The sequence below is a fragment of the Epargyreus clarus genome, unplaced genomic scaffold (genome assembly GCF_041222505.1).
Source record: "Epargyreus clarus isolate Ecla_fem2 unplaced genomic scaffold, WU_Ecla_fem_2.2 ptg000033l, whole genome shotgun sequence".
Lineage (NCBI taxonomy): Eukaryota > Metazoa > Arthropoda > Insecta > Lepidoptera > Hesperiidae > Epargyreus > Epargyreus clarus.
Genome location: NW_027332238.1, coordinates 978409 through 1005440, shown reverse-complemented (window position 1 = coordinate 1005440; position 27032 = coordinate 978409). Strand labels below are relative to the sequence as shown.

General features: G+C 37.5%; 2 protein-coding genes across 2 annotated transcripts; one reads left to right on the top strand and one right to left on the bottom strand.

Annotated features, from left to right (window-relative positions):
* Window positions 1-369: 369 nt before the first annotated feature.
* LOC140755580 (uncharacterized) lies at window positions 370-4192 on the top strand. Its single transcript, XM_073090864.1, has 4 exons — window positions 370-544; window positions 816-984; window positions 1557-1688; window positions 2501-4192. The coding sequence occupies exons 1-4, from the start codon at window positions 439-441 to the stop codon at window positions 2715-2717; spliced, it is 624 nt and encodes a 207-aa protein (XP_072946965.1). The 5' UTR covers window positions 370-438; the 3' UTR covers window positions 2718-4192.
* A 1811-nt stretch (window positions 4193-6003) lies between these two features.
* Window positions 6004-26025, bottom strand: LOC140755323 (uncharacterized). The gene is made up of 11 exons (XM_073090516.1): window positions 25816-26025; window positions 23670-23795; window positions 22242-22442; window positions 20924-21118; window positions 15268-15396; window positions 14327-14415; window positions 13529-13651; window positions 9658-9771; window positions 8909-9139; window positions 7133-7265; window positions 6004-6180 (listed from the first exon to the last, which is right to left on the bottom strand). The coding sequence occupies exons 1-11, from the start codon at window positions 25906-25908 to the stop codon at window positions 6004-6006; spliced, it is 1611 nt and encodes a 536-aa protein (XP_072946617.1). The 5' UTR covers window positions 25909-26025.
* Between the last annotated feature and the right edge of the window lie 1007 nt (window positions 26026-27032).

Genomic DNA, 27032 nt, shown 5'->3' with positions numbered 1-27032 from the left:
GAGAAATGCTTATTTTAAATATTTTTAAACAGGAATACTTTAGGTTATCAAAATATATGTGTATTTTTCTTCAATTATACAAATTATTCGTGTTTTTTAGATATAGTGTACATGAGATGGCCGAAAATGAAACATCTCCTTTATTATATTTTGTTGCATTCTATAAATTTGCATATGTAAAAAAATGATTACTGTATTTACGGGTATTGCCAATATACTGAAACTGAATTTGAAATTAAAATTCCATACATTTTATACATTAGAGTACACATTAACTGCTACTACTTTTAATGGAATTTTACATTACTACCTCAATATACTAGAATTCAAATCAAAGTTTATTTTTACACATCTACAAATGTCAAAAAATCTGGAGACACTGACATTTGTTTTGTTTTGGAACTTTATTTTTGTAATATATTTCATTAAATATTAAAAATGTCCCAACAGCTAGAATTATTAACTGAAAGTCCTTCACAATGGGTGACAGTGTCGTTTGTTACTCCAGAGATCCAAAAGAAAGAGATAAAGCCATTTGTTGCCCGTAAGTTGATTTCCCAAGAAATTTATTTGAATTTCGAATAGTTGGACCATAGATTAATAAGTTAGACTTGCAGAAAAAGTTTTCTACCAAGTACATTACATATTTATAACGTAACAGAAGCCTTCTTGGTTCAACTCCGAAAGCACCACCGCCACACCTATCTCTGTTATAACAGCAATAGCGCTACTGTTCCAGTTTTAAAGGGCTTGTCTGGGAGCATGGAGAGATTTATACTGAGACTTTCAAACATAAATCTACCATTCACTTTCAGTGGCCCTAAAAGAGCTAGAAGGCACTCCAGACAGCCGCACAGCGAGCCTGATGAGCACAGACAAGTTCTCTGCCGTCCGCAGCGTGGTGCGATACGTCGCGAGACTCCGCTCCGCGACACGGGAGCCCTGGGATGAAGGGGATGTGAGGACTTTCTTGGAAGGGCTACGGTGAGACAAGTTACTGAACCTTATTACTCGACGGCAAGAAATATGCCTGTGATATATTAGGGGTTTATAAATAACGTCACATGTGAAAGGGGAGGGAAGGAGTATTTTTTGACCGCCTTAAAAAAAGGAGGAGGTTTCTCAATTCGACAATTTTTTTTTTATAATACAGAAGTAGCAGAAAAGCATGCAGTCCGCCTAATGGTAAGTGGCTACTGCCATCCATGGATAACTGTAATCAATTCCAGATAGAATTAGATATTCCTACCTGAAGTCGCTTACAGATGCACTACCCCTGAGGACCAAGCTGGAACGCCTCGGATAAGTATGTTTTCCTTACCACACCCTTCAATGCAGAACACAGCAGCGCTGAACTGCTGTTATGAGGCAAAAGTAGCCAATTACTATAAGGTGGACTGCATGCTTGTCTGCTACTCCTGTGTCTTGTCCGCGCCAAACTGCTAGTCCGCTCTAAATATAGAAACAAGTCACGTCGAATAGCAAATTGTAGACTATACATAAGTACACATATGCTTTTTTAAAATGTACATTATATTCCTATCACTTGTTCACAGATTTTCACAAGACTGCATTACAGAACTATCAACATTATTATGTGTGGACAGTTTATATGAGAATATCCCGCGGCATTTGCGAGTGAAGCCCGGCGTCATTAGTATGCAATGGAAAATTGACGTCTCATTAAGGTATGTGATTTTTAAAATTGAAACAAGGGTGGTAGAACTCTCTGTGTCTCGACTCTGGCGGCACCACTGTCACACCTATTTCTGTTATAACAGCTGTGTTGAGCGCTGCTTGCGTGTTAGTTTTTCGAGACGTTCCAGCTTAGCCCTCAGAGATAGTGACGCATCTGTAGCCAATCTCAAGGGATCTTATCTGGGGTTTATTACAGATGTCCATGGGTGTCAGTATCCACTTACTATCAGGTGGACTGCATGAATTGAAACGCTTCGGCATATGACAATAATTCGGCATAACTATGTCTCCCTTACCACACTTCAAACCGGAACACAGCAGCGCTACACTGCTGTTATAACAGAAATAGGTGTGTACCTAATATGATGCACACTAATAATTTTGTATGTTTGTTTTGTTGTTTCATTTGCGCATGCATAACAGTTATCATCATCATCAACAACCCATTACTGTCTCACTGCTGGGCACGGGTCTCCTCTCAGAATGAGAAGGATTAGGCCATAGTCCACCGCGCTGGACAAGTGCGTATTGGTAGACTTCATATACCTTTAGATTTTTTTTTATAAATCTCTCAGGTATGCATGTATCTTCACAATGTTTTCCTTCACCGTTTAAGCAAGTGGTAATTAATTTCTAGTACGCACATAATTTTGAATCTCGATCGAGAGGCCGCGTTTCTTAACCACTAGGCTTCTGGCTAGGTTTCTTAATCACTGCTACAGTTATAATATATTCGTTTTTTTTTCTGAATAAATTATTTATCTTTCTTTTTTTCCTATATTTTGAAACCTTTTTTTTGCAGTCAAACAAACATACAAGCAGACAACGCATCAGAAATAAGAACAAAGGAGATTCTGCACAGAGACACATACATTATACTGATATTTGAATTGACGGACGGTAGAACTAATATATATAGGTTGTCCATTAATAAGTTTCATGAGATGAGGTACAATATTGCCAGTGCGTTGAAGAGCATGATTGTGTTGGAGAAGAGGAAATGTATGAGACGCGACTGACATATGTGTAATGGCTGAAAGCTGTTTTCTTATATAGACATAGATAAGTATAGATATCTCACCGCCTTGCAATTGAACAAAGCTATTAAATGGCTTAAACAGCTGACAGTTCTCAGCCATTTAATGGCTGTCATGGTGTAATTTACGCGCAGCAATGCCGACATGCGCAGTTAAGTGGTGCAAAAACACGAAATCGAAAAAAATCTAAAAACTACATTTTTTTAATATTTTTCAAATAAGACAATAGATGACAGTGACAATTTTAATTGTCAAAACTGGTTACATTTTCTTGTTAGGAGTGAGTAATCTTTACTAATCTATGTATACAGAGTATAGGTTCCCGCCAAACTGCGAGTCCGCTCTGAAGTTGTTGCGAGCAGGTGTAGTCATACAATGTGCTATGGCGACGCGATTCATTTCTATATTCAGAGCGGACTAGCAGTTTTACGCGGACTATAACATTATAGAAGTTATATTATGAACATGGTAGATTGTGGTTTGACGGACGCACCACCGTCACACTAGGGATTGAGAATCTTTCCGGAAAAGATCGATTCTTGAATCGATTCGAATTGTATGGTAAATGGATTCACATAAAAATTGAGACCTATAAAATCGATTTTCCGAAAATCTATCTCCGATAAAAAAAAGCATCATCACGAAACAATCACTGAAATACGTATCCGTTTGCAAAAAATGTCTATAACAATTTTTAATACTCAATCAACTGCTAAGAAATCGAATTTCGAGTTTCTAGGATGAAATATCGATTCACTGAATGGATCCATTTCCGGAGATCGATTCAAATAATCGATTATTTTGTTCCAAAAGATCGAGTCTTTGAGTAATCGATCTCAAATCGCTATCCCTACGTCGCAATTATTTCTGTTATAACAGTGTAACTGCTGTTCTGGCTTAAAGTGTGGTAGGAGAGATTGTACGAGGCATTCCTTAGTTCTCATAGTCCTCAGTAGCAGCTGTGACCTCGGTTAAGAATCTAATCTTATCCGAGGTTGATAAAAGATATTCATGCGACAGTGTCCGCATGAAATATAGAAGCAATCCATCTGATGTTACTGTCATATAGACATCTACAACCCCACACAGGATGTCAGTCCTACCTGAGGTCACAGCTGCTACTGAGGACTAAGGAACACCTCGTACAGTGTCTCCTACCACACTTCAAACCAGAACAGCAGCTACACTGTTAACAGAAATAGGTGTGACAGTGGTGCCATAGCCAAACCACAAAAGATCTACGTTTGTGGTCAGCATATAAAACTAAACATTCCATTATAAATCTTTTTACAATATTAGTTCCTAGCTGTAAATAATATATTATAACTATAGTTTATATTAAGAAAATGTATTTGGTTATATCGTCCATAATAATTATATTTTATTGGTAGGAAAATAAAAATAATATAAATAATTAGAACGTTTCCGAGGCGTTCCAGCTTAGTCCTCAGGGGCAGCGGCGCATCTGTAGCCGACTATAACCGCCATCTCTTAACACCTTTAAGACATTTTTAACAATACGTAATATGGATATAAATAATAATATTGTCATAATATATATTGTTGGTTTGTTATAAATTAATTGTTAATCGTCGAATTTGTTTGGTGCTAAATAAAAAAAATATTGTCGAAGTTTATGTTGTTTTTATATTTTATCATAACCTTAATAATTTACATAGTTTTTTATAATATAGAAATATCAGACGAGCATGCAGTCCACCTGATGGTAAGCTACTGCTGTATGGACATCTGTATTCAACCCCAGATAAGAATAGATTGCTACTTACGGTCGGTCATAGATGCGCCGCTACCCCTGAGGACTAAGCTGGAACGCTTCGGACAAGTATGTCTCTTACCACACTTCAAACCAGAACACAGCAGCGCTTAACACTGCTGTTATAACAGAAATAGTGTGGCGGTGGTGCCGCCGGAGTCGAACCACAGAGTTCTACCACCTTCAAAGCTGTTTTAGTTCATAGGCCTACCTATAAGAGGAGTTCTAATAACACCCATCTGTAGATCGAGATACATTTGACAATTTCTGCTTATTATAAATACATTTAATCTTTGGTAAAAAAATGATAGATTGATTATAAACAAAAGGGGCTATCCACTGTTTTGCCTGATCTACAATAGATATTGTCCAATTTCGATCTTTGCTACATTCAAAATTCCATCTATATATAAAAATAAATGTTTGTCTATATGTCCTTTTTAGAATCGTATACTATACATTTGATCATGTGATGATCTATAGCAAAGTCGTTGTGCATGAGCTCACGAAGGTTTCTGAGTTGGTGCGACCAATTTTCGACAGATGGCGCCACTGTCATTCAAATGAAGGTACAAATTTTCAGTTATGTCATGTTATTTTTGTTAAAACGTGGACAAAGTCGCGGGAAATACCAGTATTAAATAAAACAAAAGGTACACTTTAAAATATTTTATTCCATAATTATCACAATAAAAGCAATTGTTCTTTATAAATTATTCAAACGCACACTTGTAAGTTATGGGTGCTACAAAAACACCCATACTTTCAAGAATATTGAAAAAGATTTTACCACGCTTTTATTAGCTTGACCTGTATGTATGTATGTAACGGAATCTTTGAACTCAATTTCCTACCACTACCCACTTTGAACGGTCCGATTAATTCAAAATTTTGAACAATTATCAAGATCCGATGACAATACACGATTTTAATAATTTTATCCCATTCTCTTTATCAGGATCGTCAAGAATCAGGATTAACGATTTTCCTTGTGCCATTTTAGCGTAGTTTTTAGTTTTTATACTTATTTAACTTTTTTATTTCTATTTTACTGCTCCGATGTGACATTTTCAATAAAATTTTCTTCTTCACCATTCTGAAAAATATATAATAAGTCATCATCATCAACCCATTACTGTCCCACTGCTGGGTACTTGTGTACACATGTAAGATATACAACTTCTTACATGTGTGCATAAGTACACACATGCTTCTTTATACAACTCTAAGACATGTACATTTCCTTTACAAATAATTATATAAAATTTATTTATTATTATATTATTGATTAATTGCTTGCTTGAACGGTGAAGGAAAACATCGTGAGGAAACCTGCATACCCGAGAAATCGGAATAAGGTATCAAAGGTATGTGAAGTCTACCAATACGCACTTGTCCAGCGCGGTGGACTATGGCCTAATCTTTCTCATTCTGAGAGGCGACCCGTGCACAGCAGTGGGACCGTTGCGTTGCATTATTCATGACAGTGCTGGACTACAACTCTACTTCCCTCAGAGCCATGCCCATCAGTGGGCCAGTGGGTTCACGTACCTTATGCCTCGTCTTGTGGGATCGCAGCGAGGCGGCCTGAGTGAAAGATGCCCCACACTCACACTCATACGGTCTCTCCCCTGTGTGTGTTCGCATGTGTATCGTTAACACACTCTTACGCTGTAGATAGTAATAATAAAAAAAACAATCTTAATATAATAACAATTAATAATTAAACTAGAGAATAGGCATGATGACAGTATTACAAAATTAAATAATAAATGATTTAAGTAGAAACAATATATTGAAAGGACCTACTGTGGTTCGACGCCCGCGGCACCACCGCCACACCTATTTCTGTTACAACAGCAGTGTTAAGCGCTGCTGTGCTGCTAAGGGAGACATACTTTTTCGAGGCGTTACAGCTTACTCCTCAGGGTAACAACCCATCTGTTGTCAACCTTAGATAGGAATATAATCTTATTTTTGGGTTTGATTACAGATGTCCATACGTCAGTAGCTTACCAACAGATGGACTGCATGCTCGTCTGACTTCTATATCTATATAAATATTATAAACAGAAATAGGTGTGGCGGTGGTGCCGGAGACGAACCACAGAGGGTCCTACCTTCAAAATGTGTTAAATATCGAAGCAAAGGTGTAATTCACACTAAACGCCCTCGCACACAGACGACAACAAAATGTGTTAAATACCGAAGCAAAGGTGTAACTCACAGTAAACGCCCTCGCACACAGTCGACAACAAAATGTGTTAAATACCGAAGCAAAGGTGTAACTCACAGTAAACGCCCTCGTACACAGTCGACAACAAAATGTGTTAAATACCGAAGCAAAGGTGTAACTCACAGTAAACGCCCTCGCACACAGTCGACAACAAAATGTGTTAAATACCGAAGCAAAGGTGTAACTCACAGTAAACGCCCTCGCACACAGTCGACAACAAAATGTGTTAAATACCGAAGCAAAGGTGTAACTCACAGTAAACGCCCTCGCACACAGTCGACAACAAAATGTGTTAAATACCGAAGCAAAGGTGTAACTCACAGTAAACGCTCTCGCACACAGTCGACAACAAAATGTGTTAAATACCGAAGCAAAGGTGTAACTCACAGTAAACGCCCTGGCACACAGTCGACACGCGAGCCCACGGCGCCCTGGGCGACGTTGCCCAGTACACTGGGCACGGTGGCCCAGCAGCGCGGACTGTGTGGACAACCGCGACCCACACTGCTGGCACTCGTGTCTGTCACAACAACATATTTTTTTTATTTTGTTTATTGAACACCAACATAACATTTCGCTGTATCAATTCAAAAGTACCACAAATAAAAAAAAAAATCAAAAATGTTCGTATCGCAAAAATGCAATCGTAAGCCTTTATATTTTTATATTCAAAAAATACTCCCATTGATTTTGCATTCCGAGGTACAAAACCCACGCACTGTTACTTTTGAATTTTCGTTTTCAAAGCGCGAAATATAATATAAACAGTCATATTGTTAGTTACGCGACAAACTCTCTTTTGTACAAAACATCTCAAAAAGTAATCTGTGTCATACATTAATTTTATAAAGGCATAAAGTACATAATTTTTTTTTAATTAGCTCTCCTGTAAAAAGTATTATTTTGATTTGTAGTAGTTTTGAATTGAAGCAGCAATTTAAACAGTTTAAATACAACAAAACACATAAGGCGCTAGCTTAATGCCACTATAATTAAAGGTGTAGACTACATGCAAGTTAAATAAAAAAGAAACATAAAAGAAAAAAAGAAAAAATTGAATTGTATAAAGCACAATAATTAATATCTATATAATTATTATAATTATATTTATAAGTATTAATAGAATAGGATATACAGTAGAATAGAAAATATTTATTTTACATACTATACAAGTTAAAACATACAACAGACATACATACAAAAAGAACATAATAATAGTAGAAGCGTTACAATGAAAAAATATATTCCTCATGAGGTATTCCCGGAGCTCTATGGCACAGGGTTCTTCACGTGGGTGCATAAAGAGCTCTCCTTCAAAGCCAGCGATGTAATGGCAACTCCTCTGGTGTTCTTTTTTTAGGGTAAACAATAAAAAAATCAATGTTGTACTAATGATTTGCTTATCTAGGATCGTAATTTGTCAATTTTCATACGCCCGGAGTAATAATCAATCTATTCAATTTTTACCTACTCATGTGAAGTCTATCAATACGTCCAATACTTGTCCAGCGCGGTGTACTATGGCCTAATCCTTCTCATTCTGAGAGGAGACCCGTGCCTAGCAGTGGGACAGTAATGGGTTAATGATAATAAATTAAATTTACTTACTTATAAGAACTTGAATCCCGATGTCTCTTAGCTTTTTGAAAGTGTAACTTCAGTGTGTCCTGAAATAGAGCATAGTTTTTTTAATATTTCAAATTGAAAATGGGGGTCATATCTCCTATATGTAGGAGACAACCTTATGTCTACTTTATTCATATTTTAACTAGAATATTATTATAAAATAAAAATAAAGAAGCGGCGAAAGAAACTCAATAAAACTCTTATTCTGAATCACGCTATCGAAGATTTCTCAACATACTATAGACTTAAAGGTGACGTCACACTGCATACCTGTACCTGCATATTGTCTTTATAACTATGTATTCTACATATGTATGTATGTGTATGTATATAACTCACCATGGACATAAAGATGACGTCACAAAACGCAGACGTCATACTCAGTATTGTTTTGAGTTATGAAATGTCTTCTAATTTTTGCAATGTCTTTTGTAATCGAAGTGAGTAAGTGATAAATTAGTGGATAAAGTATTATTGTTAATGTTGTTGATTATGGATGAATATATTGTACTTTTGGAACCTCTTCTGAATATTAACATATGTATGCAAGTATGTATGTGTGTGTGTATGTGAATGTGTGTGTGTGTGTGTGTGTGCGTGTGTGTGTGTATGTGTGTTCTCACCATGGACTTGAAGATGACGTCACACTCCACACAGTAATAGTCCCGGCGCTCGTGCACAGAGCGCACGTGCTTGTGCAGTTGCGACGCGTATATGAAGCTCAGCTTGCACTGAGAGCACTGGTGGAGTTTCTTAGCGTCGTGGCGTCTGTGGGAAGAACGGCCTATTATAGTCCGCGCCAAGCTGCTAGTCCGCTCTGAAGTTGTTGCGAGCTAGTGTAGTCTAACAGTTTGCTGTGGCGACGCGATTCGTTTCTATATTCAGAGTGGACTTGCAGTTTACGCGCAGTATACATGTTTAATGCCACCTGGTTTTTGTGTAAAGGTGCAAAAAGAGCTTACATTAAATCGTTAGGTTAAACAATAAAAATAATACATAGTTTAAAAACAAAAAACCGCGCACAAGATCGCACAAGAAAAATCGTTAATCCTGATTCCTGACGATCCTGATGGGATAAAATTATTAAACTCTTGTATTGTCATCGGTTCTTGATAATTGTTCAAAATTTTGTAAGAATCTGACCGTTCGAAATAAATACATATAGGTCAAGCTAAAACCAGCCAAGCCTTTATAATTAATCAATCTAAAAAGTAAAAAACAAAATAATAATAATAAAATGGCCGACGAGAATTAATATCACTGTTCTAGGAATAAATGTGACTCACGTGATATGTATCCTTAGCGTCTCCAGATTCTTGTACAGCTTCCCGCACTGGTGACACGCGTGCGGCTCCCTCGCGGTGTGCGTCCTCACGTGATGCTGGATCACTGTGCGCTTGCTGGAAGATACCACAGCGTTTGTGTACTCGTGTATAGCCCGCGCCAAACTGCTAGTCCGCTCTGAATATGGAAATGAATCGCGTCGCCATAGCACATTGTATGACTACACCTGCTGGCAACAACTTCAGAGCGGACTAGCAGTTTGGTAATAACTATACTTGTGTACGCATGTTAAAAGTAATGCTTCTTTTGTGTGTTTAGTATAAAATTGAAAAATAAGATGTGATTTTGCTGAAAATTATAAAACAGAGTATGTATGTATACTCGTGTACACAATTAAGAACTGAATGTACACATGTACTTCTTTGGGGTAATTGATAACAAAAAAAGAGTGCGTGTATCAATGTGTACACACTGCGCTTGCCGAAATATACAACAGCGTTATATACTCGTGTACAGATGTTAGAAGTTATGTTTAGTCGGTGTATTTAATATAAACGAACAACGTATGTGTAAATGTGTAAACATTTTGGAAGTTATGTCTCTTTCGTGTATTTAGTTAAGTCCGCGCCAAACTGCTAGTTCGCTCTGAATTTGTTGCGAGCAGCTGGTGTAGTGACACAATTCGCTATGGCGACGCGATTCATCTGGAGGCACGGCTATGCCTACGCCAAGTCGAGCCATTTCTATATTCGGACTAGCAGTTTTACGCGGACTATTAATGTGTACACACATTATAAGTTATGCTACGTCGGTGTACTTAGTATAAAATAAAAAATAAAATGTGCGTTTGCTGAAAATGATAAAACAGAGTATGTGTACTCGTGTATACATGTGAAATGTTATGCTTGTTTTGGTATATTTGGTATAAAATAAAATAAATATGCGTTTGCTGAAAGATTGTTGAAGATGAAGTTTGGACTACTCGGATAAGTATGTCTTGTAGTTACCACACTACAAACCAGAACACAGCAGCGTTGCCAGAGTCGAACCCCAAGGTCCTCGAGGATCGTTGTGGCCGACCTTGGATAGGATAATCTTATCTGGGGTTGATTACAGATATCCATGGGCGGCGGTAGGTTGTCAGATGAACTTCAATCCATCCAGCAGTATCTTATCAGGTGGATGCTATCTACTACAACTCACTTGGTGGTGAAGTCGCACTGCTGGCAGCTGTACTCTAATCTTATCTGAGGTTGATTACAGATGTCCTACTGTAGCCTATCATCAGGTGGACTGTATATCTACTACAACTCACTTGGTGGTGAAGTCGCACTGCTGGCAGCTGTACTCTAATCTTATCTGAGGTTGATTACAGATGTCCTACTGTAGCCTATCATCAGGTGGACTGTATATCTACTAGAACTCACTTGGTGGTGAAGTCGCACTGCTGGCAGCTGTACTCTAATCTTATCTGAGGTTGATTACAGATGTCCTACTGTAGCCTATCATCAGGTGGACTGTATATCTACTACAACTCACTTGGTGGTGAAGTCGCACTGCTGGCAGCTGTACTCTAATCTTATCTGAGGTTGATTACAGATGTCCTACTGTAGCCTATCATCAGGTGGACTGTATATCTACTACAACTCACTTGGTGGTGAAGTCGCACTGCTGGCAGCTGTACTCTAATCTTATCTGAGGTTGATTACAGATGTCCTACTGTAGCCTATCATCAGGTGGACTGTATATCTACTACAACTCACTTGGTGGTGAAGTCGCACTGCTGGCAGCTGTACTCTAATCTTATCTGAGGTTGATTACAGATGTCCTACTGTAGCCTATCATCAGGTGGACTGTATATCTACTAGAACTCACTTGGTGGTGAAGTCGCACTGCTGGCAGCTGTACTCTAATCTTATCTGAGGTTGATTACAGATGTCCTACTGTAGCCTATCATCAGGTGGACTGTATATCTACTAGAACTCACTTGGTGGTGAAGTCGCACTGCTGGCAGCTGTACTCTAATCTTATCTGAGGTTGATTACAGATGTCCTACTGTAGCCTATCATCAGGTGGACTGTATATCTACTACAACTCACTTGGTGGTGAAGTCGCACTGCTGGCAGCTGTACTCTAATCTTATCTGAGGTTGATTACAGATGTCCTACTGTAGCCTATCATCAGGTGGACTGTATATCTACTACAACTCACTTGGTGGTGAAGTCGCACTGCTGGCAGCTGTACTCTAATCTTATCTGAGGTTGATTACAGATGTCCTACTGTAGCCTATCATCAGGTGGACTGTATATCTACTACAACTCACTTGGTGGTGAAGTCGCACTGTTCACAGCTGTATTCTTATGTCATCTAGGGTTGATTACAGATGTCCTACTGTAGCCTATCATCAGGTGGACTGTATATCTACTAGAACTCACTTGGTGGTGAAGTCGCACTGCTGGCAGCTGTACTCTAATCTTATCTGAGGTTGATTACAGATGTCCTACTGTAGCCTATCATCAGGTGGACTGTATATCTACTACAACTCACTTGGTGGTGAAGTCGCACTGCTGGCAGCTGTACTCTAATCTTATCTGAGGTTGATTACAGATGTCCTACTGTAGCCTATCATCAGGTGGACTGTATATCTACTACAACTCACTTGGTGGTGAAGTCGCACTGCTGGCAGCTGTACTCTAATCTTATCTGAGGTTGATTACAGATGTCCTACTGTAGCCTATCATCAGGTGGACTGTATATCTACTACAACTCACTTGGTGGTGAAGTCGCACTGTTCACAGCTGTATTCTTATGTCATCTAGGGTTGATTACAGATGTCCATCCAGCACTACCTTACATCAAGTGGACTGCTATCAGCTACCACTCACTTGGTGAAGTCGCACTGACTATTCTTAACTCATCTGGGCTTGATTACAGATGTCCCTACAACAGTCTGTAGCCTATGATCAGGTGAACTGCATCTCATCAGGTGGACTGCTATCTACAACTCACTTGGTGGTGAAGTCGCACTGCTGGCAGCTGTATTATATTGCCTAGAGTTGATTACGCACGTCTTAGTGTAGCCTATCATCAGGTGGACTGCATGCTCGTCTGCTACTCACTTGGTGGTAAAGTCGCACTGCTCCCAACTGTATGCCACTCTTATGGGGTTGATTACAGATGCTCATTGCTCATACAGTAGTAGTGCAGTCCACCTGATGGTAGTAATACACGTACCATCAGGTGGACTGCTATATGCTACTCACTTGGTGGTGAAGTCGCACTGCTGGCAGCTGTAGGCGGTGGCGGCGGCGGTGTGCGCGATGCCGTGGTGCTCCAGTATGTGTTGCCGCGACAGACGAACAATACCACACACTTTGCACTGCGTTGTATTCGTCAAATTGTGGATGTATATGGGTAGGTGGCTATTAGTAGGTAGTTATTTTGTAATGATAGTTGCAATAGAAATGTGTCAGAACCCATATTTTTGCCTAAACAGCAGTGTAGCGCTGCTGGGTTCCATTTTAAAAGGTGTGTTAAGGGACACATACTTACTGAATGATTCCAACTTCGTCCGTCTGTTGTGGCCAAGCACAGATAGGGGTCTTAATCTTATCTGGGATTGATTACAGATTTCCTTGGGCGGCAGTACCTTGTCAGCTGGACTACAGTCCATCCAACAGTGCCCTACCATCAGGTGAACTGCATCTCATCAGGTGGACTGCTATCTGCTACTCACTTGGTGGTGAAGTCGCACTGCTGGCAGCTGTGTTCTAATCTTATCTGGGGTTGTCCCTACAACAGTCCCTACAACAGTCTGTAGCCTATGATCAGGTGAACTGGATCTTATCAGGTGGACTGCTATCTACAACTCACTTGGTGGTGAAGTCGCACTGCTGACAGCTGTATGCGGTGGCGGCGGCGGTGTGCACGATGCCGTGGTGCTCCAGTATGTGTTGCCGCGACAGACGGACTATGCCACACACTTTGCACTTATATCTGGATAAATAATAGAAACAAAGAAATATTTTGCATTTATTATTTTATTTACTGTTTTTTTATTTTGTTTTATTTTTATTTGGGAAAAATACAATATTTAATACACACAGTAACTTTCACATAGACATAACAAAAATCAGCAAAGTTTCCACTAATATATGACACAAAGTTTTAAAGATGTCATTGTTTACAGTGTTAGGAGTATTTTAATATACCTTAAAATAATAAAATACATATACAAGTAAAAAAGAAAGGAAAAAGTAAATCGTTACACAATGCAATTATCAAGAGTCTGTTTCAGTTCCCGCTTGTACGCAAGTATTGAGCAATTAAATATGTCAAATTCTTGTAGATCTTGTTTTTTTTAATTTTTAAAATGAACTTGTAGCGACTTCCCGCTACGCGTCAAGAGATGGCGCTGCTGAATCACGCTATCGAAGTTGTCTAAACATGTTGCAAACTGAGACTGTCGGAGCATGGCCGCTCCCCGAGCATTGATAAAATTATATTTTTTGAATTTTTCAACTGGTTTTTGAATAAAAAATATGTAATATATTTAAATTACATTTATTTATCGAATTAAAATCTAACCAGCACTTCCAAAAGTTTGCTCATTTAAAAAAAAAGACACAACCATCTTCTCAATTTAATAATATTAATTGCTTACAAAATTACCTTGTGGTATGTGACTTCATATGACCCCTCAAAGAGACGACACTAGCGCAATACTGTGTACATATATCACATTGAAGTGTTCCATTTTTCTGTAAAAATATTTCGAACTCATCTTCAAATATTTCATAAAGTATTAATAAAAGTCCAAAATAAAGTTAAAATGTAATAAATTTCCTATTTCAATAAAAGAAGCCTTTGTGTACTTATGTACACACGTAATACACTTCTTTGGTGTATACATTAAAAGTGTATCAATATAAAAATATATTGATACACGCACTGTGTATCAATATATTTTTATAATATAGGAGTAGCAGACGAGCATGCAGTCCACCTGATGGTAAGTGGCTACTGCCGCCCGTGGACATCTGAAAGCTACCCAGATATGGTTAGATATTCCTACTCGAAGCTACATTCGTGTCGCTACCTCTAAGGATTAAGCTGTAATGCCTCAGATAAGTATGTCCCTTACCACACTTCAAACCAGAACACAGCAGCGCTACACTACTGTTATAACAGAAATAGGTGTGGCGGTGGTGCCGCCGGAGTCGAACCTTAAAGGGTTCTACTACCTTCAAAACTTATAAAGGGTGCATTTTTAAATAGGCCTTCAGGGCCAAATCCGAAACTATAAGGATTAGCGAAAAATGCTGAAAGGAGTTATGAGGCCGATTTTGATAAAAACTTAAACTGTATCATTAGTTTTTTAAAATATTTCTTCCCTTAGCCGGGAGTACATCCTCTATATTATTCCACTATCTGATAGTGTCGCTTATAAGGATCAAATTCTGGGAAGTAATGTTATGTGAAAAATTAAAGGAAAAGGAAAATTTTGAAGAAAATACATTTCAGCATTTTTCACTAATCCTTATAGTTTCCGCTCTGGCCCTGAAGACCCGTTTGAAAAATTCACCCTGTATAGTATAACTTTAAAACCTTACCGGGGAATGTTTCTCCACATGGCTATTGAGAACATCCTCAAAATTGAATCCTTTAACACACTTCTCACATTTATAAGGCGACATAAGATACTTCTCCGCTTTCGAATTCTCCGCCATTTCTTCTAATACCTAGAAATAGATAATACATATTATTAATATTTCAAGACTCTTCATGGTTCAACTTCGGTACCACCGTCACAACTATTTTTTGTAATATAGGAGTAGCAGACGAGCATGCAGTCCACCTGATGATAAGCTACAGTCGCCCATGGACACCTGTAACCAATCCCAGATAGGATTAAATATTCCTACATGAGGTCGGCCACAGATGCGCCGCTACCCCTGAGGACTATGTTGGAATGTCTCGGATTAGTATATGTCCCTTTCAAATTGTCATACAGCAGCGCAATAATAGTAGTATATAACATGTAAGAGTGACGATAGTGCCTACAGAGTCGAAACACATAGATTTCTGCTGCGTGTGCTGCTATGTATTCCGTGAATAAAAATTTATTATTATTATTATTATTATGTATACTTCTTATATTAGGCTCGGCATTACGCATCCGGTATATTGGCATTCACGGGCCTAAGCCAAGTGAGTGCCAATTACAGCTAAGAAACTTTTAGTAGTCGTCCTGGTCGTAGTATTCGAATCCGCGCTATTCAGCTCTTTTCAACCTGTAAAAACTTTCTAACAATTCTGCACGTGTTTAAAATGACAGCTTTCTGTAGACTTGCAAATGTGTATACTGGTAAGTTTAATGTATTAAGCGATTGTTTTAATTGTGTGGGTATTAAGCCAGTAGTGGAGATAACAATCGGTACAATTATAGCTTTCTTTAACTGCCACATTCGAGTTACCTCATCTTTAAGGTCGGTGTATTTGCATATTTTTTCTGATATTGTATGTTGAACATTATGGGAATTAGGAATAGCAATATCTATAATGTAGGCTAATTTATTGATTTTGTCTATAAGAGTTATATCTGGTCTATTGTAGTGGATAGTTTTATCGGTTAAAATTGCTCTGTCAAAATAAAGTTTGTGAGTGCTATTGTCTAATATGGATTCAGGGTTATATTCATAATAAGGTTTGAGTGGTTGTTGTATTAAATTGTACTTATTTGCCAGTTTTTGGTGGATGATTTTAGCTACGTGATCGTGGCGATGTTTGTAGTCCGACTGAACAATTGCCTTACATGCCCCGGTGATGTGTTGGATGGTTTCAGATGAACTATTGCACCGTCTGCATAAATCTGTAGGGATGGGACTTTTCATTATATACTTCTGATAATTACGTGTTTCTACTACTTGGTCCTGGATAGCTATCATAAATCCCTCAGTCTCCGGGAATAGATCACCACGCCTTAGCCACTCGTTCGACGCTTTTTTGTCTACATTAACTTGGCATAAGTCATGGCGATGTCTCCCATGAAGTGACTTTTGAGTCCATTCAGAGATTTTTGTTTGAGCGTCAATCAGCTCTTCATTTTTCTGGGATGTTCTTACACTTAAATTAAGAGGAGTTAACTTAAAATCATTCTGAACTATAGCCTTGTGAAGATTTGATGTTTTTGTTTTAAGATGAAAATATGTACGAAGATTTTTGATTTGTTTGTTGTGTAAATTTATGATTTCTATGAACCCCCTACCCCCTTCTTTACGCGGTAGAGTCATACGCTGTACACATGACCTAGGATGATGTTTACGGTGTTTGGTGAGCAATGTATTTATATTACGTTGAAGGCACTTTAATTCGGTTTTTGTCCAATTTATAATTCCGAAGGAATAAGTCAAAATAGGTATGGCAAATGTGTTAACTGCTTTAACTATGTTTTTTGAGTTCAACTGTGATTTTAGGATTGTGCTTATTCTGTGTTTGAATTGTGTTGTTAACGTTGCTTTTGTTTCTTTGTGATGTATGATTTTAGATTGTGTATATCCAAGATATTTATAACCACTATTTTGGTCTAAGGGATCTATATATTCTCCGGATTCCAACTGATATCTTTGTTGCTCTGTTTTCCCGGCTTGTACTGAATTTACTTTACATTTATCAATCCCAAATTGCATGCGTATATCGTGTGAAAAGTTTTCTGTTATATTAGCTAAATAGTGTAAATCATCTTTTGTGTCAGCGTACAACTTTATATCGTCCATATAAAGCAAATGGTTCACTCTCATTTCTCGTATGTCTGTTTGATCGTCACGTTCGTTGTCCAAGTACTTTAGTATATAACCAGCATTAGTTAAGTTTAACATTTTAGATAACGGGTTAAGTGCCAGACAGAACCATAATGGACTCAGAGCATCCCCTTGGTAGATTCCACGCTTAATATTAATAGATGGTGATTCGATGGTACTATTTGTTGTTGTCAGTTTTAGTCGTGTGGTCCACTTGTTCATGATGTTACAAAGAAAACTAATAATCTGAGGGTGTATTATATATATATGTAACTCTTCTATCAACCAAGAATGGGGAACTGAATCATACGCTTTCTGATAGTCAATAAACATACTGTAAAGATCTTTCCTTTTTTCCTGAACTTGATTTATTATGACTGAATCTATAGTTAACTGCTCTTTACATCCTTGACTTAATCTTCTACATCCTTTTTGTTCCTCCGTTAAAATATTTTTTTTGTTTAAGTGTTCGTAAATATTATCAGCCAAACATGACGTTATAATTTTATAAATGGTCTGGAGACAAGTAATAGGCCTATACTTTGCTGGATTAATTTGATCTTGTGTGTCTTTTGGAATCATATAAGTAATTCCTGCCATTATATATTTAGGTACTAATTGTGGATTATGTATAAAACTATTTATATATTTATGAAGATAGAAATGTGTGTGCGTAAATTTTTTGTACCAGAAATTTTGAATGCAGTCAGAACCCGGCGCTTTCCAGTTCTGAAGTTTATTAAGGACATTTTGTAACGTTTCCATGGAAATTTCCTGAAACTCCATTTCTCCACTTGTGATATTTCTTAACTTCTCGCCTTTAATCCATTCCGCATCTGCGTTATGGTTAACTTCATTATCCCATATTGAAGACCAAAACTTATAAACATCTTCTGGTTTAGGTGTATTTTGACTACATTTACTATTTGCAACATTATGATTAGAAGTCTCATTATTACCTGTTTGTCTTAGACCCCTATAAAACTGTTTTTCATTTGTGATGAAGTGTTTATTTTGAGTTTTGCGAAGTGTACAAGTTCTATACCGTTTCAGTCTACTACTTACTACTATTAATTTCTGTTTTAAAGTGTCAAGAAAATGAGATAATTGTGTGTTTTCTTCTTCGTGAACTGAGTGTAACTTATATGTGTCTATTATGTAATTTATATGTTGCTCCAGTTTTTTACTTCTATTTCCATTCATAAATTGAGTAAGTCTGCCAATCTTTCTTCGTAGATCTTTTATCTTTTCTTCTAACCTAATCTGCCACTTTGGTTTTCGTCTACTTCTATTTTGGTATAGATTTTGTCTACACGGTATACTAATTTTGGCCCCATTGGTTTTTGCAGCTGTCCATGCTGCACTATATAGTACAGTTTGGAATGTTTCAAAAGATGTAGCTTCAGATAAGTGTTCCGGTAGTGTAATGTTATTAATATAATGTATTATACTAGCAAACTTTTTGGATGATTTTTGTTTAGGAATGTGCTGTCTTTTAGTTGGATCTGTGCTAGTGAAATGTGTTAGTATTTCCTGAAAAGTTTCATCTATCTCAGGGTTTCTTACATTGCTGCTGGGTTCTGGTTGTTCATGATCATCGAGGCAATTTACATCGATGACATTTAAGAAGTTTTCATTGCTATTGATTTCACTATTCATTACAGATGTTTCAATACTATTATAATTCAAATCATTTTTTTGTGAAATTTGTAATTCTGCAGTAATTTCTTTTTTGAGAATTTCCAACCGTTCTTCTGAGATTAGTTTGTTGTTAATTATGACCCTTCTCTGGTCAGCTACTCTTTGTACTGTGATATGTGAAAGATGAGGGAACTGAGTAATGAAATCAAGATGTAATAATGTTCTGTAAGCTGTCATGTCAGTTTCCAGTTTTGTTATCTTTAAATAAGAGCGTATTATACATTCATTGTGTTCAGAGGTCCATCTCATACGTTGGCCTGTCGTTATATTTTGATTTGTCTTTCATTTTTAAATTCTCTTTCATTTTTAAATTCTACTTGTACTTCTGCATATATATTATCTATTTCCTGTTGATTTAGTAGCTTATTGCGAATTATCGCCCTTCTCTGATCTCCAACCCGTTGACGACTAACTTGCATATGTGGGAACTTCTCAGCAAAATGAGCGTAAAGTATTGGAAGGTAACTATTTTTGTTTTCAGTTTCTAATTTTGTAATCTGAAGGTAAGTGCGCAATATATACTTATTCATATCATTACTCCATTTATTGCGCTTGCGTGATACATTGGATATGGGTACAGGTTTTTCGCCATGAATAGCGTCCTGTACAACATTTCCCCGCAACATACGTTCCGTGGTACGCACAGGGCCTACATACGCTTCCTGTGCACACTCACTTGACACAGGTGTTAAGGTGTTGGATCTGTGTGAAGACGTTCGGTATGAATATGGTGATGAACTGGGTGATGGGAACAGGCTATGTGTTGATGAAATGGGTGATGAAGGATGTGAAATGATATGAGATATATTATCGACTACAGCAGTATGAGTCTGGGTAGTCATATGCGAAGCGGTGCCCCCCCCAGAATACGTGGGGCAGCCCGAACCAGAAGGCCCGGGGCGGGATTCTCCCTCGCGGGTACCCGCCTGGGGTACTTGCCTACTTCTTAGTCGCATCGCATAATTTCTGACTACTAGCGCTCCGTTAGTCATTGGTATTGAAGCTAAATGCTGCCAATGTCCGCCCCTCACGTGGTAACAGATGGTCGTACCGGACGTGGAGTTAGATTTATGAGGGGCTTATTATTATTATTATTATTCTACCACCTTCAAGTCATAAAAATTATACCTCTTTCATCTATTTCTAACTAATACACTTGCCTTGCCTTCGACTGTTTCATTCATAATCTCACACACTCTGTCACACGTATGTTCACACACGCACACACACACACACACACACACACACACACACACACACACATACACATACGCATACGCATACGCATACACGTATCACTCGCGCGCACACAGTGTTTTACAGGCTCCACAGAATACCAGCGTTTCAGGTGACTAAGCTTACCTGAAACATTAAAGCTGAGTGGAGACCTTTTCGGTTACAAAATATTTAGGTATAATATTCTTTTTTGTACGCAATTTTCTATCTGTGTTTTATTGTATATTTTTTTGCCGAATAAATTATTTTCTTTCTTTCTTTCTTCTTTCTTTCTATTTCAGCTTAATCACAGCAGTGCTAAGCACTACTGTGCTCTGATTTGAAGGGTGTGTTAAGTTAGACATATTTAACTAAAACATTCTTACATAGTCTTCAAGGGTAACGGTGCACCTGTGGCTGACCTCAGATACAAATTTAATTTTATCTGGGGTTGATTGCAGACGTCCACGGGCGGCAGTAGCCACTTACCATCAGGTGGCCTGCATGCTCTGCTACCTGATATTATTTAACTAAATAAATAAAGACACCATACCTGCTCCTTAGTCAATTTAATAACTAGATATTCATCAGTTTCTTGCACCATTCTAGAAGTAAAACCTTCTCTTAGTTCTTTCTTCTTCTTTTTATGTCTTCTCTTCTTGTATGTTCTTTCTTTTTGCTTCTTTGCTTCGTCATTATGTCTGTCTGTATGTGTTATCGTGTCTTGTTCTATTTCTATTTGTTTGTTCTGAAAGTAATAACATAAAAGTAGCAAACGAGCATGCAGTCCACCTGATGGTAACACTGTCGTATGGACATCTGTAACCAACTCCATATAGAGCAGGTTCTACCTGAAGCCGATCACAGCGTCACTCCTGAGGACTAAAGTCTCCTCATATGTAAGTCAGTGCACACCCTTCCATTCACGCAGAACTGCTTCACAATATAAATAAGTGTAGCGATGGTATTTTTCCGGTAAAACCATATTTGTTCTTCTACCTTTAAAGTTATTTACTAGTTACATGTTTAGAAATTCGGTTCCTAATCGAGGAAGTCGAGGATGCCTGACTTACATATGAGACGAGTGTAGTTCACGGTAGTGGTGACACATCATCGACTTCAGGTAGAATCTATTCTCTATGGAGATGGTTACAGATGTCCATACAACAGACTTACCATCTATTGGATTGCATAATTGTTTGCTATTTCAATATGATAAAAAAAAGGCTCAGGAAATGAGACAGTATTGGGTTATTATAATCCGCGCCAAACTTCTAGTCCACTCTAAGGTTATTGCGCGCAGGTGTAGTCAGAGAGCCAATGTCGAACAGAACTACAAGCATATACTCCGTAGCAACGTAAGGGCACGCTGACGCAGCTAAGTACCCGCGGGCGAGAGCAGCGAGCCGCGCTGTCGCAGTCCCGCTGATATCTACAATTTGCTGTTGCGACGCGACTCGTTTCTATATTCAGAGCGGACTAGAAATTTAGCGCGAAGCCTACCAAGTAACTTCTGAGGATCTGCTTCAGGGCCTATGTAGACTACTTTAATTTCTGTTGTTACTAAATTGTATGTTTTTTTTTTATAAAATACCCCCGAGAACTAAGCTGGAACGTTTAGGAGAACTATGTCTCTCTTACCAAACCTTTCAAACCAGAATACAGTAGCGCTTAAAATCGCTGGTATAACAGGAATAGATGTGACGGTGGTGCCGCCGGAGACGAACCACAAAGAGTTCTACTACCTACCACTGGTAGGTATATATAATGCTATCTGGGGTTGATTACAGATGTCCATACGGCAGTAGGCTACCATCAGATGGACTGCATGCTCGTCTGCTACTATTATATTATAAAAAATCTGTAGTCACCTCCAATCCATTCCCATGGTCATCACTACACCCATTACTCCTGAACACGACAAGTGGCACATTATCATCATCATCCGTTACATACATCTCTTCTGGCAACTCCATCTCCGTTTGAGTATCTACATCAGGACCTATGTATACCACTTTAGTTTCTGATGTCACTAGATTGTATGTAAGGTGTGGTTGTGAGGTGTATGTATTCTGGAATAAAATAATATAAATGATTAATTTATTATTAGAAATGTTAAAAGAAGCATGTGTGTACTCATGTACACATGTAGGAAGTTGTACATCTTTGGTACACCAATTTTATTAAGTACACTAAATAAAAAATTAAACTAGCAAATTATTTAAAAAATAAAAATAAGGAATATAAAAACTTATATTTAAAAAAGCGTGCATGTACTTAATCATTAATTATACCATTAAAATTATATTATTGTAGATAAGTTATTAATTCATCCATCCATCAGCCTGTAATAGTCCACTGCTGGACATAGGCCTCCCCTAATCTACGCCACTCCGACCGGTCTTGAGCGATCTGGATCCAGCGGTTACCCGCCGTCCGCTTCAGGTCATCAGTCCACCTGGTCGGGGGGCGTCCTGTACTCCTTTTGCCGAGACGTGGTCTCCATTCGAGGACCTTCCTACCCCATCAGTTATCCGTCCTACGAACTATGTGGCCAGCCCATTGCCACTTCAGCTTGCTTATTTTGAGAGCTATGTCGGTAACTTTCGTTCTCCTACGGATTTCCTTGTTACGGATTTTGTTATTAATTATTATTTATTTATTATACTTCTTTGCTTTATGTAAAAAAGTGACACTATAGAATGATTTCAAAAATAGAAATAAAGTTTATAAAATTTATATTAAAAGAAGCATGTGTGTACTTATACACATTTTAGGAGTTATACATATTTCTTTGGAATTATAATAAAAATTTAAACTAGTGAATTATCAATCCCAGATAAAAGTCCTATCTGAGTTTGGCCACAGATGCAGTGCATCTCTGAGGACTTTCGAAAAATTGTCTTTTATATTCATCATCATCATCATCATCAACCCATTAACATCCCACTGCTGGGCAAGGGTCTCCTCTCATAATGAGAAGGATTAGGCCATAGTCCACCACGCTGGCCAAGTGCGTATTGGTAGACTTCACATACCTTTGAGATTTTTTATAAATCTCTCAGGTATGCAGGTTTCCTCACGATGTTTTCCTTCACCGTTTAAGCAAGTGATAATTAATTTCTAATACGCACATAATTTTGAAAAATCAGAGGTGCGTGCCTGGGATTTGAACCTCGGACCCCTCGATCGAGAAGCCGCGTTTCTTAACCACTAGGCTATCACTGCTTTTATATTAAATAGACAAAATTCCTGCAAACTTAAAGGTATTATTAAAATAAATAAAAATATGTTCTCACCAGCTCAACAGCATCTTTTAATAAATTTTCAGATTTTTCACACTGAGAAATGAATTTCATTAGTTTTTTGAGCAAATGTCTGCAATATCCACAAATATGCATGAAGGTGTCCATTCTGAAGCTATTCTGTAAATCAAATTAACAAATACAAAATTATATATATTCTCTCAAGGTGGTAGAACTCTGTGGTTCGACTCCGGCACCACCACCACACCTATTTCTGTTATAACAGCAGTGTTAAGCGCTTGTGTTCTAGTTTGAAGGGTGTGGTAAGGGAGACACTTTTGAGGCGTACTAACTTAGATCTCAAGGGTTGTGATGCATCTGTGGCCGATCTCATGTATGAAGTCAATCTTGATTACAGATGTCCATGGGCGGCAGTAGCCACTTACCATCAGGTGGACTGCATGCTTGTCATTTTTCTGTATTATAAAAACACTGTATTATGTGAGCCGTCACGGGACGCCTGGCAGATGTGAACCATCGACATTATTTTGTAAAAGTAATATGCAGAAAAGAACATATTGTGATAGGAACTAAATATGTCATAATGATAAAATAAAATATTACGATTTTTTTCCAGATAACGATGACTATTTATTGAATAAACATTTATTTTCATTAAATACAAAAATTTACGAATTTATTTCAAATCGTGACTACTTAATTCGTTTAATCAGTGACTTCGGTAATAGTTATTGCGCATGGCGACGCGTCGCCACACCGTACACACTACTGCATATAGACTGTATATATATACCATCGTATAGCGTGGCGACGCGACACGGCATACGTCGCCACGCCAGAAATCGGTTTTACGTGCGGTTATAGATGTTTCACATCAAAAATAAATGATAATGATAAAAAATTGTGATAGTCTTATGTTTAGAAAATCAGGCTCGCAGTAACTAGAGTGTGTGTGTACAGATTTGAGGGGTGAGGTCGTTAAAAATAACCAAACTCAACGAGTGCAGTTTGAACACTAAATTTTATTAAGTAAAATGCTTATCCTTATCCTTACTAATATTATAAATCCGAAAGTAACTCTGTCTGTCTGTCTGTCTGGTTGTCTTTTCTTCACGCCTAAACCACTGAACCGATTTTAATGAAATTTTGTTTAAAGATAGTCTGAGACCCGAGAACGGACATAGGATAGTTGTTATCCCGGAAATCCCACGGGAACTAGGGGTGGCGATCTACGATCGATTAATTGGAGAAACAATCTTTTGAACCCAAAACATCGATTATTTTAATCGATATTAGTAAGGATTGAATCGTAAACTATGTATTTGATGAAGTGATGATCTTTAGTAAAGTTGAAAGTACGAATTTACAGTAGTTTTATGTATGTTAGTATGTTATATTATTTTAATTGCGGGCGAAGCCGCGGGCAAAAACTAGTTCTAAATAATGAGCAGGTATGTGTGCGCAATACATATGTACATACATAAATGTAGTAAGAAATGCGCCATCAGCAATACTACCATATACGATGTGGGAGCTCGTATAGGGATTGAGGTTCGAATCCAAGGCATCGCCAGGAAACTAATATTTTAAAGTTAGGTAATTATTAGAAATCATTATTTTCTATTAGTGAAGGAAAACATTGTGAGAAAACCTACACACCTTAGTTCTTAAAAAAGTTCTCAAAGGTATGTGAAGTCTACCAATACGCACTTGTCCAGCACGGTGGACTATGGCCTAATCCTCATTCTGAGAGAGCATTGGGACAGTAATAAGTTGATGATAAATTTAAATAAATAACTTTTATATAGTAGTGGAGTAGGAAATAAGCATGCAATCCACCTGATGGTAAGGTCACTATGGACATCTGTACAACCCCAGATAGGATGTCAATCCTACCTGAGGTCACAGCTACTGAGGACTAAGGAACACCTCGTATAGTGTCTCCTGCTACACTTCAAACTAAACAGCAGCTACACTGTTATAACATAATAGGGGACGGTGGTATACTCCGCGCCAAACTGCTAGTCCGCTCTGATGTTGCGAGCAGGTGTAGTCATACAATTTGCTATGGCGACGCGATTCATTTCTATATTCAGAGCGGACTATCAGTTTTACACGGACTATACCTCCGGAGTCGAAACATGAAGAGTTCTATATTTAAATATAGGTAAATATTTACCTTACAAATATAATCTCTATAAGTATTCATTTCTGCTAACGTCATTGCACTAATACTATCAGTTCTGAGGCACGCTTGACAAAAATACTGCATTTTCTGTTAAAAAGTAACGTAATTTTCGTAAATTTGTAAACAAATTTATCGATTTTAAAATCAAAACATAAATCAAAATAATAATAAACAAACTTTTTCACAGATCACGTAAGAGTAAATTACCACAGGTAACAAAGATATTGTAGCATTGTCTATGGATGCAGGCTTTTGTCACAGAGTACATAAAAAGCAGCAATAGGCGGGGGATCATCTAATTTTTGTTTAGAAAAATAGTGTGAACAAAATTTTATGCTTCCGTTTACATCCAAGAAGTTTGGAAAACTTCTATAGCGTGATTCAAGAACTTGTGGCGCCATCTTTTGACAATTAGTGGAACGGAGTTCCATTTACAATGATTACTAATTCGATTTTAACTTTTATAATTTAAATTTAATTAATAAAATTTATCATTTTCCATGGGCTTCTATCGCGTCAGATAAAAGTAGTTGCGAAAACTTTTAATCCTATGATGCTTTGGCGCCCAATTTGTTATTTGAGCAACCATTGATCTATAACAATAAACAAACCACCTTTGATTTTCTTCGAAAATTCTTTGGACAATCAATGTCTATGCATCAAGCATAATCTACTAATTAATTCAAAATCAAATCAAATTACTTTATTACATTAACAAATTGTGTACATACTTATGAGTTGGTGTTGGAGCATCCTTTAAAGTAAATAATAATATATTTTAAGTAAATTGCCGAGCAACTTTTGAACCACTACTTATTGGCAACCAGTTGCTCAAATGATAGTTCTGTACTTAAACCAATTGGTGAATAGTAGCCATACCCTTAAAGGGATAAATAAAGGAATTAAAATTTATAATAAAACAAAGCATCCAACACATCCATTTATTCAAAATACGACAATTATATACAACAACTATTAAATAATTAAATAAAATAAATAAAAAATATCCTCAAAATCATTCCTGTGATGTATTTTTTTCTAAATAGACGATTTAATATTATTGGAAAAAATGTAAAATTGAACTAATTAATAATAAAAGTTACCCTATGTCCTTTTCTGAACCCCTGACAACGTGTGTACAAAATCTCACGACAATCGGTTAAGGCATAGATTAGTAAAGATACTTCGCCGCCTTGAAATTGAATGAA